General features: G+C 42.9%; 1 protein-coding gene across 1 annotated transcript in view; it reads right to left on the bottom strand.

The window, feature by feature from the left end:
• Nucleotides 1-14,176, bottom strand: part of LOC132893634 (ankyrin repeat and EF-hand domain-containing protein 1-like) — a 31,251-nt gene that overhangs the window by 5,930 nt on the left and 11,145 nt on the right. Inside the window, exons 4-9 of the mRNA XM_060932780.1 lie at nucleotides 12,254-12,698; nucleotides 11,407-11,606; nucleotides 11,096-11,245; nucleotides 10,840-10,963; nucleotides 2,754-3,498; nucleotides 2,331-2,557 (exon numbers count right to left, since the gene is read on the bottom strand). Of these exons, the coding sequence (XP_060788763.1) occupies nucleotides 2,331-2,557; nucleotides 2,754-3,498; nucleotides 10,840-10,963; nucleotides 11,096-11,245; nucleotides 11,407-11,606; nucleotides 12,254-12,698 (1,891 nt within the window). The remainder of the gene's footprint in view (nucleotides 1-2,330; nucleotides 2,558-2,753; nucleotides 3,499-10,839; nucleotides 10,964-11,095; nucleotides 11,246-11,406; nucleotides 11,607-12,253; nucleotides 12,699-14,176) is intronic.

Genomic DNA, 14,176 nt, shown 5'->3' with positions numbered 1-14,176 from the left:
TCACAGGGCTGACGCATAGACACAGACAACCATTCACACTCACATTCACACCTACGGTCAATTTAGAGTCACCAGTTAACCTAACCTGCATGTCTTTGGACTGTGGGGGAAACCGGAGCACCCGGAGGAAACCCACGCGGACACGGGGAGAACATGCAAACTCCACACAGAAAGGCCCTCGCCGGCCCCGGGGCTCGAACCCGGACCTTCTTGCTGTGAGGCGACAGCGCTAACCACTACACCACCGTGCCGCCCTTGACCTGGATAACATCATCCAAAAATTCCTGTTCAAAAATTTAGATCCTGCTCAGTTGACTTGCGCCTACATGTTACATCCCATCTGTGGAGTTTATGCAGTAGCCCAGCAGAACCAGAACCAATTTGGCTGTAAAGAGCTAGTAAAACCATCTCTGAATATTTTCACAATTTAGAGACCAATGCACGGTCAAGATCCCTTCAGAAAGTTGCCCTTTGCAATGGGATAGATCCTTCCACGCTAGTAAAGAAGGATTTTTCCTACAAGTTGGAAAATTATCCATCTGTTGAGTTCCCCGACACCTCAAACTACCCAGCGCTGCAGACATCGTTCTACACGGACAAACAAATGAAAACCTGGAAGAGCATGGAGGCGTACAACTTTTTATATGTGGCTGGATTAAAGATCTGGGGATCAGGACACTACAAGATAAATCCTGTATTGTTTTTGTCCAGGTAAAGAGGAATTTCTGGGCTTTTTGTACACGTCTTTGCGATGATTGCTAGGATGCTACAAGAATTAGTATTTTGTGTAAATAAACCACAGCTGCTCGATCCCTAATCCTCCCTGCCATTCTCTTTCAGGTAAATCATTCACAAAGATCCACAGAAACCCCTTTAAAGACCTGGGTATTATGCATGTTATACAGTATATGCATTAGTTTACAATATGGTGACCACGATCAAACAGTAAACAAAAACACATCTGAGGACTTAAGCGTCTCCTGAACTTCAAAACATCACGAAATAACGGAAAATGGTGAGAAAAGTGATTTGCGAATCCAAATGAAATATATCAGAGGAATTTATAAACCTTTCACGAAGTGACCACAGTAAACTTGAGCGTTCTTAGACTTGGCTCCCTTCCATCGCAGTGAAAAGTTCAAGAACCATCTTTCTCGTCATCTTTTGTTAAAATCCTTTGCTCTTTCACCCTTTATCACTTCACGGGGAACCCCAAAGAAACTGTTAGCAGTTTCATGGTTTGTTCGATTCAAACTGCACAAAACAACGCAAGTGTAGGGCATTTTAACAACTAGCAAGGCGCTTCAGCCATAGTAACACTTTGTGGACAGTGAGCTCAGCTGATTACCACTTCATGTCTTGCATATCTAATGAGGTGGATGTGATGTTGGATGCAAGCCACCTATTGCGTGTTTTGCATGTAATGCACACTGTAACCACAAAGAAGAAATATCTGCAGAATAAAAACATTTTGGCGAAAAACCAGGAATCCGTAAGACTATTAGAATACACCCGTAAGCCTGACAAAAATAAAAAATAGATACCCTATGGGTACATGTGGCTACTGTTTATAAATAAAATTGTTTTCTGATACCATGTCCATACAGTAAATATAGTATATATATTTACTCTATGAGGCAGTAGCCACAAAAATTAACAATTTAAAAAATCACAGAAGTAAAATATACCAAGTGTCTGTACTTTATATTATTCTACTCTTACCTCTTACAGTTTTTGAAACTGAAACCTCTGAACTGAGACTGACATACACACGCTGTCGCCATGACCCAAACTCTTATTTCCCAGAAAAGGCCCAGCGCTAGGGCTTAGTGGCCTCAATACTCTTTTTGACAACTTCCTCTAACAACTCAGAAGTGCGTCACATCTACATCACACATGGGACCACTGGCTGAAGAAGGCAAGGAAAGAGGGACAACCTGGAGTATATTTTAAAATAGGAATGCACTTTCCCTCGGTAATAAGCATAAACATGTCTGAAAGCAATTTCTTTAGTCTAGTCCATTTATTTCGAATGGTGAACCGAATTATATACACTCACCGGCCATTTTAATCGGAACACGTGTATGCGCAGTGCACTATTGTTACACTCATTCTTACATTCTTACAACACGATGACATAGTGACTACTGCCTCTATGTGAGGCAGTAGCCACAAAAAATCCAAAATATTTATGGCTATTCCTTTTGGGTTGACAGGTATGGACATCAGGAGGAGTCCCAGTAATAAGGAAGGGCTTTCTGGCTCCTTTTTTTGTATCACAATTATTTATATTGATTAGCACAGAAATAAACTAAAGACAAATTCGGTACCACGTTTGTTTGTGGCCTCAATGTTTGCGCCGGATTTCAAGAGCAGATCCACACAGCTGAATTTGCAGCTTTGGATGGCCCTCATTAGTGGCGTCATTCCATTTGAGGTCGTGGCATCTATAACAGCACCATGCTTCAGTAAAAGCTTGATGATGCTTTCATGCCCACCGAAGCAGGCGTGATGTAGGCAAGTCCATTGAAACTGATCGAACGTGTTCACATTCGCCCTGGAAACACAGATTCAAGACAGATTTAGTGTAATTTTGTCTTGTAGAGGTTGCTGCTTACAGTAAACTAAATGGTAACGAACTGCGATTTCCCTTCGAAATATAGATATTTAATGAGTACTAGCTTAGAATCAGTAATAACAGCATTGCTATGGTTACAGTGTACTGAATAAAACCAAACTGTGGTCCTACCTACCTGTGTGAAATGAGGAAATGAGCCATCTTGTAGTTCCCTCCATTGCAGGCAATCATGAGTGGCGTTTTGTAAAAACAATCCCTAATGTCCACAGGGACATGTTGGCTAAACGCTAACCTCAGTGACTTAAAGTCATTTGTTCTCACACATCGGCTGATGTTGACATAAATTTCCTTGGGCTCATCCAAGTGCGAAGACAGGTCGTCAGGGGAGTCAGCACTGATACTCATGGACTGCGGGATCGTGTCAGTTTCCTGCATCATATCTGGAGGTTTTGTGTCAATGGGCAGAGGGCACTCTTTTTTCTTTGCCTCCGTTTTGCCTCCTGTCGATTTGATACGCTCGTAGCATGAGAAGGCATAGTTTTCTGGCAGGAAACCATGTCCCTTGAAGAAGTCACTGATGGCAATTTTGCCATAATTCATGTCAAGCATGGTTGCGACACTTTTCAGATGATCGGCATCTATAGGAGCGTGATGCGCCTGCAGGACAGACACAAATGTCTCCAGTTTAATAAGCTCCCCAGAAAAGTCTTCACCCTCAGCAACTTGGAAGGCCTTCTTCAGCACTCTTTTATGCTCAAGTGACCAATCGTGCAGCCTGGCTTCAGAGATGGCAGGTAGGCTTCCAGAGCTCAAAGAGTTCTCTGCATTTTTCAGTTCCTTCAGAGTAGCTTTGTGGCCATTTTTTTTAGCAATCTGACTTGGAAGTAAATCCAGCGTATTCTTCGTCATCACGTTGCAACCTGATAATAAAAGATAAACAGTAAATTATACTCGAAAATTCCTGTAGAAATTTTGAAATGTGCCTGTTTCTTGGTCACAACTTTTGTCCATTTCTGCCTAGCAACCAGAATCAGTTAAGGTGATGATACATGGGGCAACTTTTTGGGCAATGTTGCCAGGTGATGTTGCTGGGCAATTGCGCTTCAACACTTTCCCTTTGAGATTGGGCAATATAATTTTTATCTGAACAATTTTGATCGTTTTGGGCACCTTTTTAAGATCATCCAATCAGAGTGCTAGAAGCGAATCACATGACCACCTGAGAGCGTCTGAAATTTTCAACAAAGATGGCAGCATCTCAACGGCAGTGGAGCGAAGAAAAAGAGAGACAACTTATATCTTTTTATGTCGGTAGGTTGTTATGTGCAAACCCAAAGTGGTGAATTTACCTCATCAAATACTTAGAAAACCAACAAACATTTTATTTTTATGTGCTCAGGCTGTAATTAAGACATTGATTTTTTTTCAGCTAAGTGTAAACTGCCATTAGCTAACCACCAATCCATAGAGACTGAATGGGATATAACTGACTAGTGGTGGTTTTTGCTCACATAATTAGCTGAAAGTTATCACTAGCTATGCATTCAGTTTCAGGGCTTTCCCCAGAAAAAAAATATCAGAGCGGTGCTACTGATGCGGTGCTACTGATGCAGAGCCCAACCTGTAAGGACTGGCTGCTAGGGGGGTCCGGAGACATGCTCCCCTGGAAAATTTTGAAATTAGAGACTTCAAATGGTGCATTCTGGTGGCATCTTGGGCTGATTTAGGCGTATTTCAACATTATTAAATTTGCTGTTTTTTACCTTGTCAAATATGCAAGCGGCAAAATTTAAAGGGCAAAATTAGATTTTCAATTAAAACACTGGAAATAGTCAGTTCAGAGAAATATTTAATTTTACTGCACAACAAAAAATGCCTAATATTGAACAAGATAGCAGCTGAAGTTAGAATATTAGCAATACGGCTATTAACTACAGACCTGCAACCCAACAGGCAAAAGTCACACATAAAAGCCTGCAGTATCATGCCAGGAACAGAATTGAGGTCAAATCACACAACAGTGCCATTTAGCGACCAGCACCTAGAATGTGGCTTTATGTATGGTTGCGAATGGCAGTCAGTGCACGCAGCAAAACCATTTATTTATATGTCTGGGTTGAGTACCAGGATAGTCTAGACCAGAAATTCTGAACCACTGGGCTGCGGTCCAATTTTTTTCAAGTTTGAAGCCAAATACTAAATAGTTCAGGATGTTGTTGTGTCCCAAATCCGGTAGCTGGTTTGCCAAACACTTTTCATGTGGAATAAATACATTTGTGGGTAAATTAAGATGAACAAGTCTTTATTTTGTCACATTCCTCCTCTCCATTTAACCCATGCATGTGCATGCACTCACACATGGAGAGCGCACATGCACGCACACACACACACACACACACACACACACACACACACACACACACACACACACACAGAGAGCGCATGCAAGCACACACAGAGAGAGAGAGAGATAAATAAATATGTTTGTGGGTAAATTATATGGATCTGTGATGCCTGCTGGAAGAGAAGAGCAGGGAGGATTGGGAATCCAGCGGCTGTCGTTTGTTTACACCTGATACTAAAACTTGTAGTGTCCCAGCAACCATCGCAAAGATGCGCACAAAAAGCCCAGAAATTCCTCCTTACCCAGGCAAAAATGATACAGGATTTATCTTCAAGTGTCCTGATCCCCAGCTCTTTAACCCAGTCACATATAAAAAGTTGTACTCCTCCATGCTCTTCCAGGTTTTCATCTGCGTGTCCGTGTAGAACGATGTCTGCAGCACCAGGTAGTTTGAGATTTCGGGGAACTCAGTGGATGGATAATTTTCCAACTCATAACGAATTAATAACTTTATTTAAACATGATAATTTGATCAGCAGAGCTGGTGGGGTTGTGCATGTACATATACAAATAATTACAAATACAAAAGACAAAAAATAAAAAAAAACCTTAAAATCTGTTGATTATCTGTTAATTATCTTCACATTAATTTAATTAATTAGTATGCATAACTATTGTTTTTGTATTTAGTTACAGCTACAATAGGATCAAAATTTATTCTACTCATGTCAAATTTAGCTAGTAAACTTTTCTTTCACAGGAAAAATCCTTCTTTGTTAGCGTGTAAGGATCTAATCCCATTGAATGGTTTCTATATCCACTTCTTATGAATGTACTTCTTGGTTTTAATAACCTGCTTGTTTGCTGTACACAAACATGGTAATAAGTTCTTGTGTTAATGGACCAGACTCCATTTTTGGATCATTAATCCCTTTTGACTGAGAATGACCTACATGTATCGTTTGGCTTTTGGCACATCCATACAGTTTAAATACAATACCTACAATTAAAAAAAAAATGTTTTTATTGCATTTATTTAATTCCTGGGCTCCCATCTGTAACAGGGAGTGGTGTTGCATTCCGTTAATACACTTTACAATAGATTATTAGATTCTAATAGAATAGATAAGCAAAAATATTTGGGGATCTTTTTTAATGGGCCCCGACTCGTTACAAGTATGAATAGGCAGAAAATGCCTTAAAGTAAAGTGGGACTTAAAGTAAAAAAGGTTGAGAACCCCTGTACTAGAACACCTCTGGTGATAGCCTTTCCAGTGTTTTGATTGATGAAGCTGAGGAACAACTTTTTAGCGTAGCGCTAGAATCTTTGCCTAAACTAAAGTCATTCCTTCAGCTTTGACAGATTGCTTAATCTGCTCCTGGACAGGTGAACCATAGTCTGTTCTTGTAGGCCTAAGTGACATTGTTTGTCATCTGTTATTTAGCCTTTAAATGTGTAAGTGACATTTTGCGATGTTGTATATGACATAGCATTGCTAGTCACACTGTATTGAAATGTAGCAGTTGACCTAACAAACCGTAGCCTACTGCGGCCAATGCTAGCAGGAGAAAGCTCAGTGCAGCACCAATCAGTGAGCTGAAGTTGTTGCTAGATGTAGTGTTGCTATAACAGAAATCCAGCTGAGGTAAAATTCTAACAGTTCAACGGCATAAGCTAACTTACACACAAATTGGTACTGTATGTTATCCCACAGAGTAGCTGGCTATGGAAAGCTGTAGGCTTATGGTAATGTTACCAAAGTGTCAGTAATTTGTTGTGATGTGTAGCGAACTACACATTTTGATTAAGGCTACTCATTTAGGCTACGTAATCAATTCAACTATGGCTACAATTTAGGCTACGGGAGATCGGGAATCATTTGTATTGTGACGGAGTGCCCATCACTACAGTTGAGTATGTGCTCTGACTACCATACCACCGAGCTTGGCTCCTTGGGGTTTGTGGTCAAGGTGAGGTTTGGCACCCTATAGAGCTGGGTTCAAGGCAGGATAAGGTGACTGTTCTCTTGCTTTGCTACAATATCCTTAATAGAGATACCTTTATTTTTAAACACTTCTCAAAGTGTTGCTGAATATGCCCTGGACTTCAGGACGTTAGCGGCTGCCAGTGGATGGAACGACCCAGCCCGCAAGGCAGTGTTTTGCCAAGGTCCGTGCTCTGAAGTCATCAGTGAACTGGCCTAAAGAGATGAGAACCTCACCCTGGACCCCCTCATTGACCTAACTATCCATCTAGACCAACTGCTAAAGTGCTAACCCTCTCTCCACGAAAGCACCCGGTCTGTGCAGCCTTCTGAGGACAGCTCATCTATGAAGGTGTCACGCACTAGGCTAACCCATACTGAGCGTGTGAGATGACGTAAGGAGGGCTTATGCTTTTACTGCAAGAGCACCGAGCATAACATCCGGCACTGTCTAGTCCGTCCAGTCCGTGAATCTCCAGCAGAGACACTAGCAAAATCTACATTACCGGTGAGAGAACTGAACTCTAAATCCTTTAAGATTCCAGTAGTGCTAAGGGTATCGTCCTCCACCTATGTCCTTTCTGCTTTTATTGACTCAGGGGCAGAGGGGAACTTTATTAGCAGCACCATCATACAGAAGCTCAATCTACCTACCACCCCTCTGCACAGTGCAGTCAGCATTAAGGCTATCGATGGAGGACCCATAGGTGATGGACTCGTCACCACACGCATCCAACCAGTCCAGTTTCAAGTGGGAGCGTTACACAAAGAGTTCATTTCCCTGTACATGACCACTACCGTTGACCATGACATTGTTCTTGGATATCCCTGGCTACAGCTGCACGATCCTTTGATCTCTTGGCAAAATAAGGAAATTCTTCAGTGGTCACTCATGTGTTTCCAGAGCTGTCTTTCTCGTCCTCAGCTCCAAGTATTGTCCACCTCAGGAGAAAGTCCTCAACCAGACTCCCTGGAAAACGTTCCTGAGTGTTATCGGGATCTATCGGAAGTTTTCAGTAAGGGGAAAGCCTACAGGCTACCTCCACACTAGTCATATGACTGTGCGATTGACCTACTACCAGCTATGTCACCACCACACAGTCTTATTTATCCTTTGTCCCAGAAGGAACAAGTTGCCATGGAGGAGTATATTCAGGAGGCCCTCAAACAGGGATATATCCGCCCATCCAAGTCTCCTGTTGGCTGGTTTCTTTTTTGTGGAGAAACGAGGAGGTGGACTAAGGCCTTGCATAGATTAGCGGTCCAAACCAGGTCATGGTTAAATACCCTTAACCACTTCCCCTGGTCCCAGCGGCTCTGGAGCAGCCAAGATCCGCAAAGATATTTTTCTAAGCTGGACCTCCGCAGTGCATACAATCTGATCATAGAAGACAGCCTTCAGCATGATCGCGGGACACTTCGAGTACCGGGTAATGCCTTATGGCCTTTTTTTGGCTCCCAGCGTGTCCCAGTGCCTGATCAATGACATGCTACGGGACATGCTGGGTAAATATGGCATGTCCTACATTTATGATATCCTGATATACTCCTCCGATAACAGAAGTCACCAGGAACACGTCAGAGCTATTTTCAAGCTTCTACTGGAAAACAATCTCTACGTCATAGCTGAAAAGTGTGAGTTTCATCAAAGCAAAATCTCTTTCATCGGCTATGTCATCAGCGCAGAAGGAGTAGGCATGGACTCATCTAAAGTATCAGTAGTCACATCCTGGCCAACCCCAAAATCCATTGAGGACCTTCAATGGCTCTTGGGCTTTGGGAATTTCTATCACCGGTTCATTTGAGGTTTCAGCTCTCTGGCAGCCCCCTTGACAGCATTACTGAAGAAGGGTCCCAAGAGCCTACATTGGAACTCGGCAGCAGAGGAAGCCTTCAGCAAGCTCAAGTTTGCCTTCACTTCAGCTCCCATACTCCAGCATCCTGACCCTACCAAGCCATTCATCATAGAAGTGGACGCATTGGACACTGGAGTAGGGGCCATTCTTTCCCAACACTTTGGGGAGAAACAGAAGCTACACCCAGTAGTTTTCTTTTTGAAGAAGTTATCTTCAGCCAAGAGGATTTATGATGTGGGGAACAGAGAACTACTCGCCATTAAACTAGCCTTTAAGGAGTGGCGGCATTGGCTAGAGGGAGCTACTTATGCCTTCATAATCCTCACGAATCACAAGAACCTAGAATATCTCCGGAAAGCCAAAAGGTTAAATCCATGTCAGGCCAGGTGGGCATTATTCTTTATCCGATTCAACTTCACCATTTCATTCTGCCCAGGTTCTAAGAATACCAAAGCAGATGCCCTATCCAGAACTTTTGATCCAACATACCAAGACTCAGCTTCTCATCCTATCCTTCCACCACAATGCTTCATACAATCCATTACCTGGGAACTGGACAAAGAAATATAGAAGTCACAGCCTAAAGCTTGTCCCATTCATCTCCCACCTGGTCTCCTCTACGTACCCAAGCATCTTTGCAGCAGACTCATCACCTGGGCACACGCATCTCCTGCCACAGGACTTCTGGGCAATCAACGCACATACCAGATGTTAAAAAACAAATATTGGTGGGAGAACATGCTCACAGAAATAAACCAGTTCATCGCTTCATGTTCTGAATGTGCCCAAGCTAAAGTTCCAAGAACACCCCCCCCCCCCACTGGCAAGTTATGCCCCCTCCCAATTCCTCAAAGACCCTGGTCACACTTAGCCATTGACTTTATCACTGATTTATGTCCCTCTCAAGCTAACGCCACCATATGACCGATTCTCTAAGGTACTTAGACTCATCCTGTTGCCAGGCATCCCCACAGCTTCTCAAACCGCAGAACTGTTATTTCAACAAATATTTAGGTACTATGGCATCCCCGAGAACATAGTCAGTGACCGGGGCTCTCAGTTCATTTCATGCTTCTGGACAAGCTTCATGGAAAGGTTGAGAGCCTAACACCTGTAGAAAACTCCAGCCACACTACATTGGGCCATTCAAAGTTGTACACAGCATTAATGATGTATCATACTGCCTTGAACTTCCCCCTCACAGCTGAGTATCTCCTACCTTCCATGTATCACAGCTAAAACCTGCTATCCTGGGGCCCCTTGCCAGCAACACACCAGTCCAGGAGCACACTACACTCGATCTAGAGAGAGAACTCATCTACCAGGTTAACAGGATCCTCGACTTAAGATGAAGCGGAGGCCAAGTTGAGTACCTGGTAGACTGGGAAGGATATGGACCCGAGGAACAAAGTTGGGTCAGGGACAAGGACATTCTAGATCCTCTTCTTTTTTTTTTTTTTAGATTTTTTTGGGGGCTTTTTTCACCTTTATTTGGATAGGACAGTGTAGAGACAGGAAATGAGTGGCAGAGAGAGACAGGGAGGGATCAGGAAATGACCTCGGGTCGGAATCGAACCCGGGTCCCCGGATTTATGGTATGGCGCCTTATCCACCTGAGCCATGACGCCCCCCTAGATCCTCTTCTAAAACAGGAATTTCATGCCCAATATCCCAACAAACCAGCACCCAGAGGTAGGGGTCTTCCAAGAAAAAATGTAGCTCCTGGAGGTGGGGGGATGGGGGGTGTTTTCTGTCAGTAAACCCACTGAGAAAACTACAAAGATGGATACCCTGAACTACAAGTCCCAAGACACACGGTGCCCTCTGTCTCCAGCCTACTGAATCTCAGTTGTCTCTCATTTCCCTAATCACCTGTCCCTCTATTTAAACTCCCCAAACTAACACACCATTGCGAAGTATCATCCTGCTAGCTCAGTTCATACCAAGCCTTGTATCTTTTCTGACTGCCTCTCGTATTTCTGAGCCTTTGCTATTTCTTCCAAGTTTTCGCTCTTTGTTTCGCTCTTCCGTGCATACATCTGTAAGTGCCTGCATTCTAACAGAACTGTAACCCACCTCTCTGAAACAGAAACCTGCAGCAGTGTGTCTGGCCTTCAGCTGCAGCTACATGCACTGCCGTGTTTCCAAGCACGGTCGTCATGCTGAAATCAGCTGCGTACGCTGACAACATCATCAGCATCTGAGAAAATAAAACAATATTAATAATCATTCAGCTGACATCACGGACTTCACCTGAGATAGTAATCATAGCCATGGTGTTCCTGTTCTATCATTTGAAATATTTTCTTAGTTTACAGAAACCCTGTCTTGCCTTGAAGAAACCTTTGCCTGCTGCAATGTGAGCAGCAGTCAGTCGTATCTTGTCAACTCTGTTTGGGTTTCCTCCGCGCTGCAGGATCGCTTTCACCAACGCCACAGATCCGGCTTTCACTGCCGCCATCAGAGCCGTGTAGCCAGTCACCTGGAAAACAGACAGACAACACCACATTACTGTATTTTCCAGACTTCTCCGGAGTGTGACATACCCCTAAGAGTCTTTAATAGAAATATTCATCTTTTTGAGATACGAGACAAACTGGTTAAAAATGAGAGGTTAAGCATTAACACTATGATAACACATACAGGATCAGTGACGTTGGGATCGGCTCCACTCTCTAAAAGCCGTATGCAGAGGTGCTCATAATCCATTGCATGTTCACAGGCAAACATGAACACAGATTTCCCCGTGGAGGAAACATTGTGAATATCTGCATCCAGGTTAATCACCATCTCCAGGATTTGTGTGTGCATTTTCGTTGGGCCAAAACAGTAAAACAGCAATCCTGTATGGAACGAAAGACAAAAGAGAAAAATGACAATTATTTAATGTCTAATCTTTGACTGTTCTTTACTTATCTACGAAATAATAGAAATTCTATCCACATTCATTGGATATGAGCAATTGCGTGCTCTGATTGGCTACTCTACTACTAGGATATTAGCTCATATACCATGAGTAGAGAAAAATAAAATGGCGAAGCGTGTTGCGGAACTAACCAAGAACTAAATAAAAACTCTACTCAAAAACAAAATATAAAAAAATACAAAAAAAGCAACAAAATATGGAATAAAAGTATTTAATGGTAAGAACGTATCTTTAAAAAATATTCAAGAATTATTATTATTATTGCATTTTTCACAAATTCCTACTGTCATTTTGCCGGTTTGTTTACATTCTAAGTGGAAATGATTTTGTCCGATGTTTTGTATAAAGTTTTTTTTTAATTGAATTTGCTAAAAATAAAAATGGTCTGTTTCTCAAAATCCAGTGAATGTGGATAAAATAAAACAGTTATTCCACTCAATCTCATCATACATGGCTTATAGCCAACTCGGTGCTACGCATCTTGTTGGCTATCAGCTCATGTACGACTCAATTTTGTGGACTAACTTAATTATTCGAACACAAATATTGAAAACACAAGCACACCTTTGCCCTCTTTGTCCACTATGGTCATGCTGGCTTGATGACTGGCCAAAAGCTGCACCATGCTGATATGACCAAGTTCTGCAGCGAGCATCACTGGAGTCCGTCCCCTTTTGTCCTGCACATCAGGATGAGCGTTCAGAGACAGGAGGAAATTAGCCATGTCCAGATCATTGGCCACCGAAACCAGGTGCAGGGCACTGAGCCCCTCTTTCGGCTCTGTCAGGTTGAGCAGACCGGGGACGCCCAAAAGCAGAATTTTCTCAATCTCTGCTTGATTTTTCTGGTTGACCCAATACAGCAGTTTGTACACCTGCTGAGTCTCCAATGGACCTTCTGCCATGGCGTTCGTCCTCAACAGCATCTTTCGAGGAGTCATCCTTTTTGTGGGATTCTCATGCTTCTCGGTCACAGACATCTTTTTACCCAAAGAAACAGAAAGGAGGATCTGACAAATGGATGGAGATTAAAATCACGCAACACCTAAAGTGACAGTGTTACATACAGTGTTAATATTAACAGCTTATTTGGATTTAGTCTTAGTGATTATATGTTGTATTATATTATGTGTAGTGATTATAGATGATTATTATGAAAGGATGAAGTCAGATTTTTGCATTTGGCTATTGTTTGTTTTAGTGGAGGATGAGCTGAAGGAAATTCAGTCAACTAAACTTAAACAGTTGGCTTTATTTCTTTAAAAATTCCTAATGCAAATAATTGGATAATAATTGGAGGCAAATAATTGCTTGCGGGACACAAATTACGATATTTCGTGAAAACCGAGTTCAATAATTGTTTCATCGTTCACATTATTATTAAATACACTTTTGTTGAGGGCGGCACGGTGGTGTAGTGGTTAGTGCTGTCGCCTCACAGCAAGAAGGTCCGGGTTTGAGCCCCGTGGCCGGCGAGGGCCTTTCTGGGCGGAGTTTGCATGTTGTCCACGTGGGTTTCCTCCGGTTGCTCCGGTTTCCCCCAAAGACATGCAGGTTAGGTTAACTGGTGACTCTAAATTGACCGTAGGTGTGAGTGTGAATGGTTGTCTGTGTCTATGTGTCAGCCCTGTGATGACCTGGCGACTTGTCCAGGGTGTACCCCGCCTTTCACCCGTAGTCAGCTGGGATAGGCTCCAGCTCGCCTGCGACCCTGTAGAACAGGATAAAGCGGCTAGAGATGATGAGATGAGACACTTTTGTTGACAAAAGTGCATGCGCACACCGAGTTCGCTCAGCCAATCAAAACAGAGTTTTTTATGATAACAATTGCACAGTATTAACCAAAGTTTACAAACGTACACAAGCGCGCTACTGACACATAAACTAAACAGCCTCATCTCATTATCTCTAGCCACTTTATCCTGTTCTACAGGGTCGCAGGCAAGCTGGAGCCTATCCCAGCTGACTACGGGTGAAAGGCGGGGTACACCCTGGACAAATCGCCAGGTCATCACAGGGCTGACACATAGACACAGACAACCATTCACACCTACAGTCAATTTAGAGCCACCAGTTAACCTAACCTGCATGTCTTTGGACGGTGGGGGAAACCAGAGCACCCGGAGGAAACCCACGGGGAGAACATGCAAACGCCACACAGAAAGGCCCTTGCTGGCCACGGGGCTCGAACCCGGACCTTCTTGCTGTGAGGCGACAGCGCTAACCACTACACCACCGTGCCACCCAAACTAAACAGCCATTATGTTAAAAGTTAAGTATGAACATTCTTGTCAAGTAGTTCTGTTAATTTCTATCATGACTTACGAGGTTTACAGTGAGATAATTAACTTCACACATGTTTGAAACTGTCGTGAATCAGTTTATTAGGATCATGATTATTACCATCAGGACTTTCTTCAGCATCCTGTCTGAAGCCCAGTTATTATGATTATTATTATCATCATCATCATGTTTACTTCTAATGTCG

Source organism: Neoarius graeffei, chromosome 11, assembly GCF_027579695.1.
Source record: "Neoarius graeffei isolate fNeoGra1 chromosome 11, fNeoGra1.pri, whole genome shotgun sequence".
Taxonomy (NCBI): Eukaryota; Metazoa; Chordata; class Actinopteri; order Siluriformes; family Ariidae; genus Neoarius; species Neoarius graeffei.
This window is presented reverse-complemented; position numbering and strand designations above follow the sequence as displayed.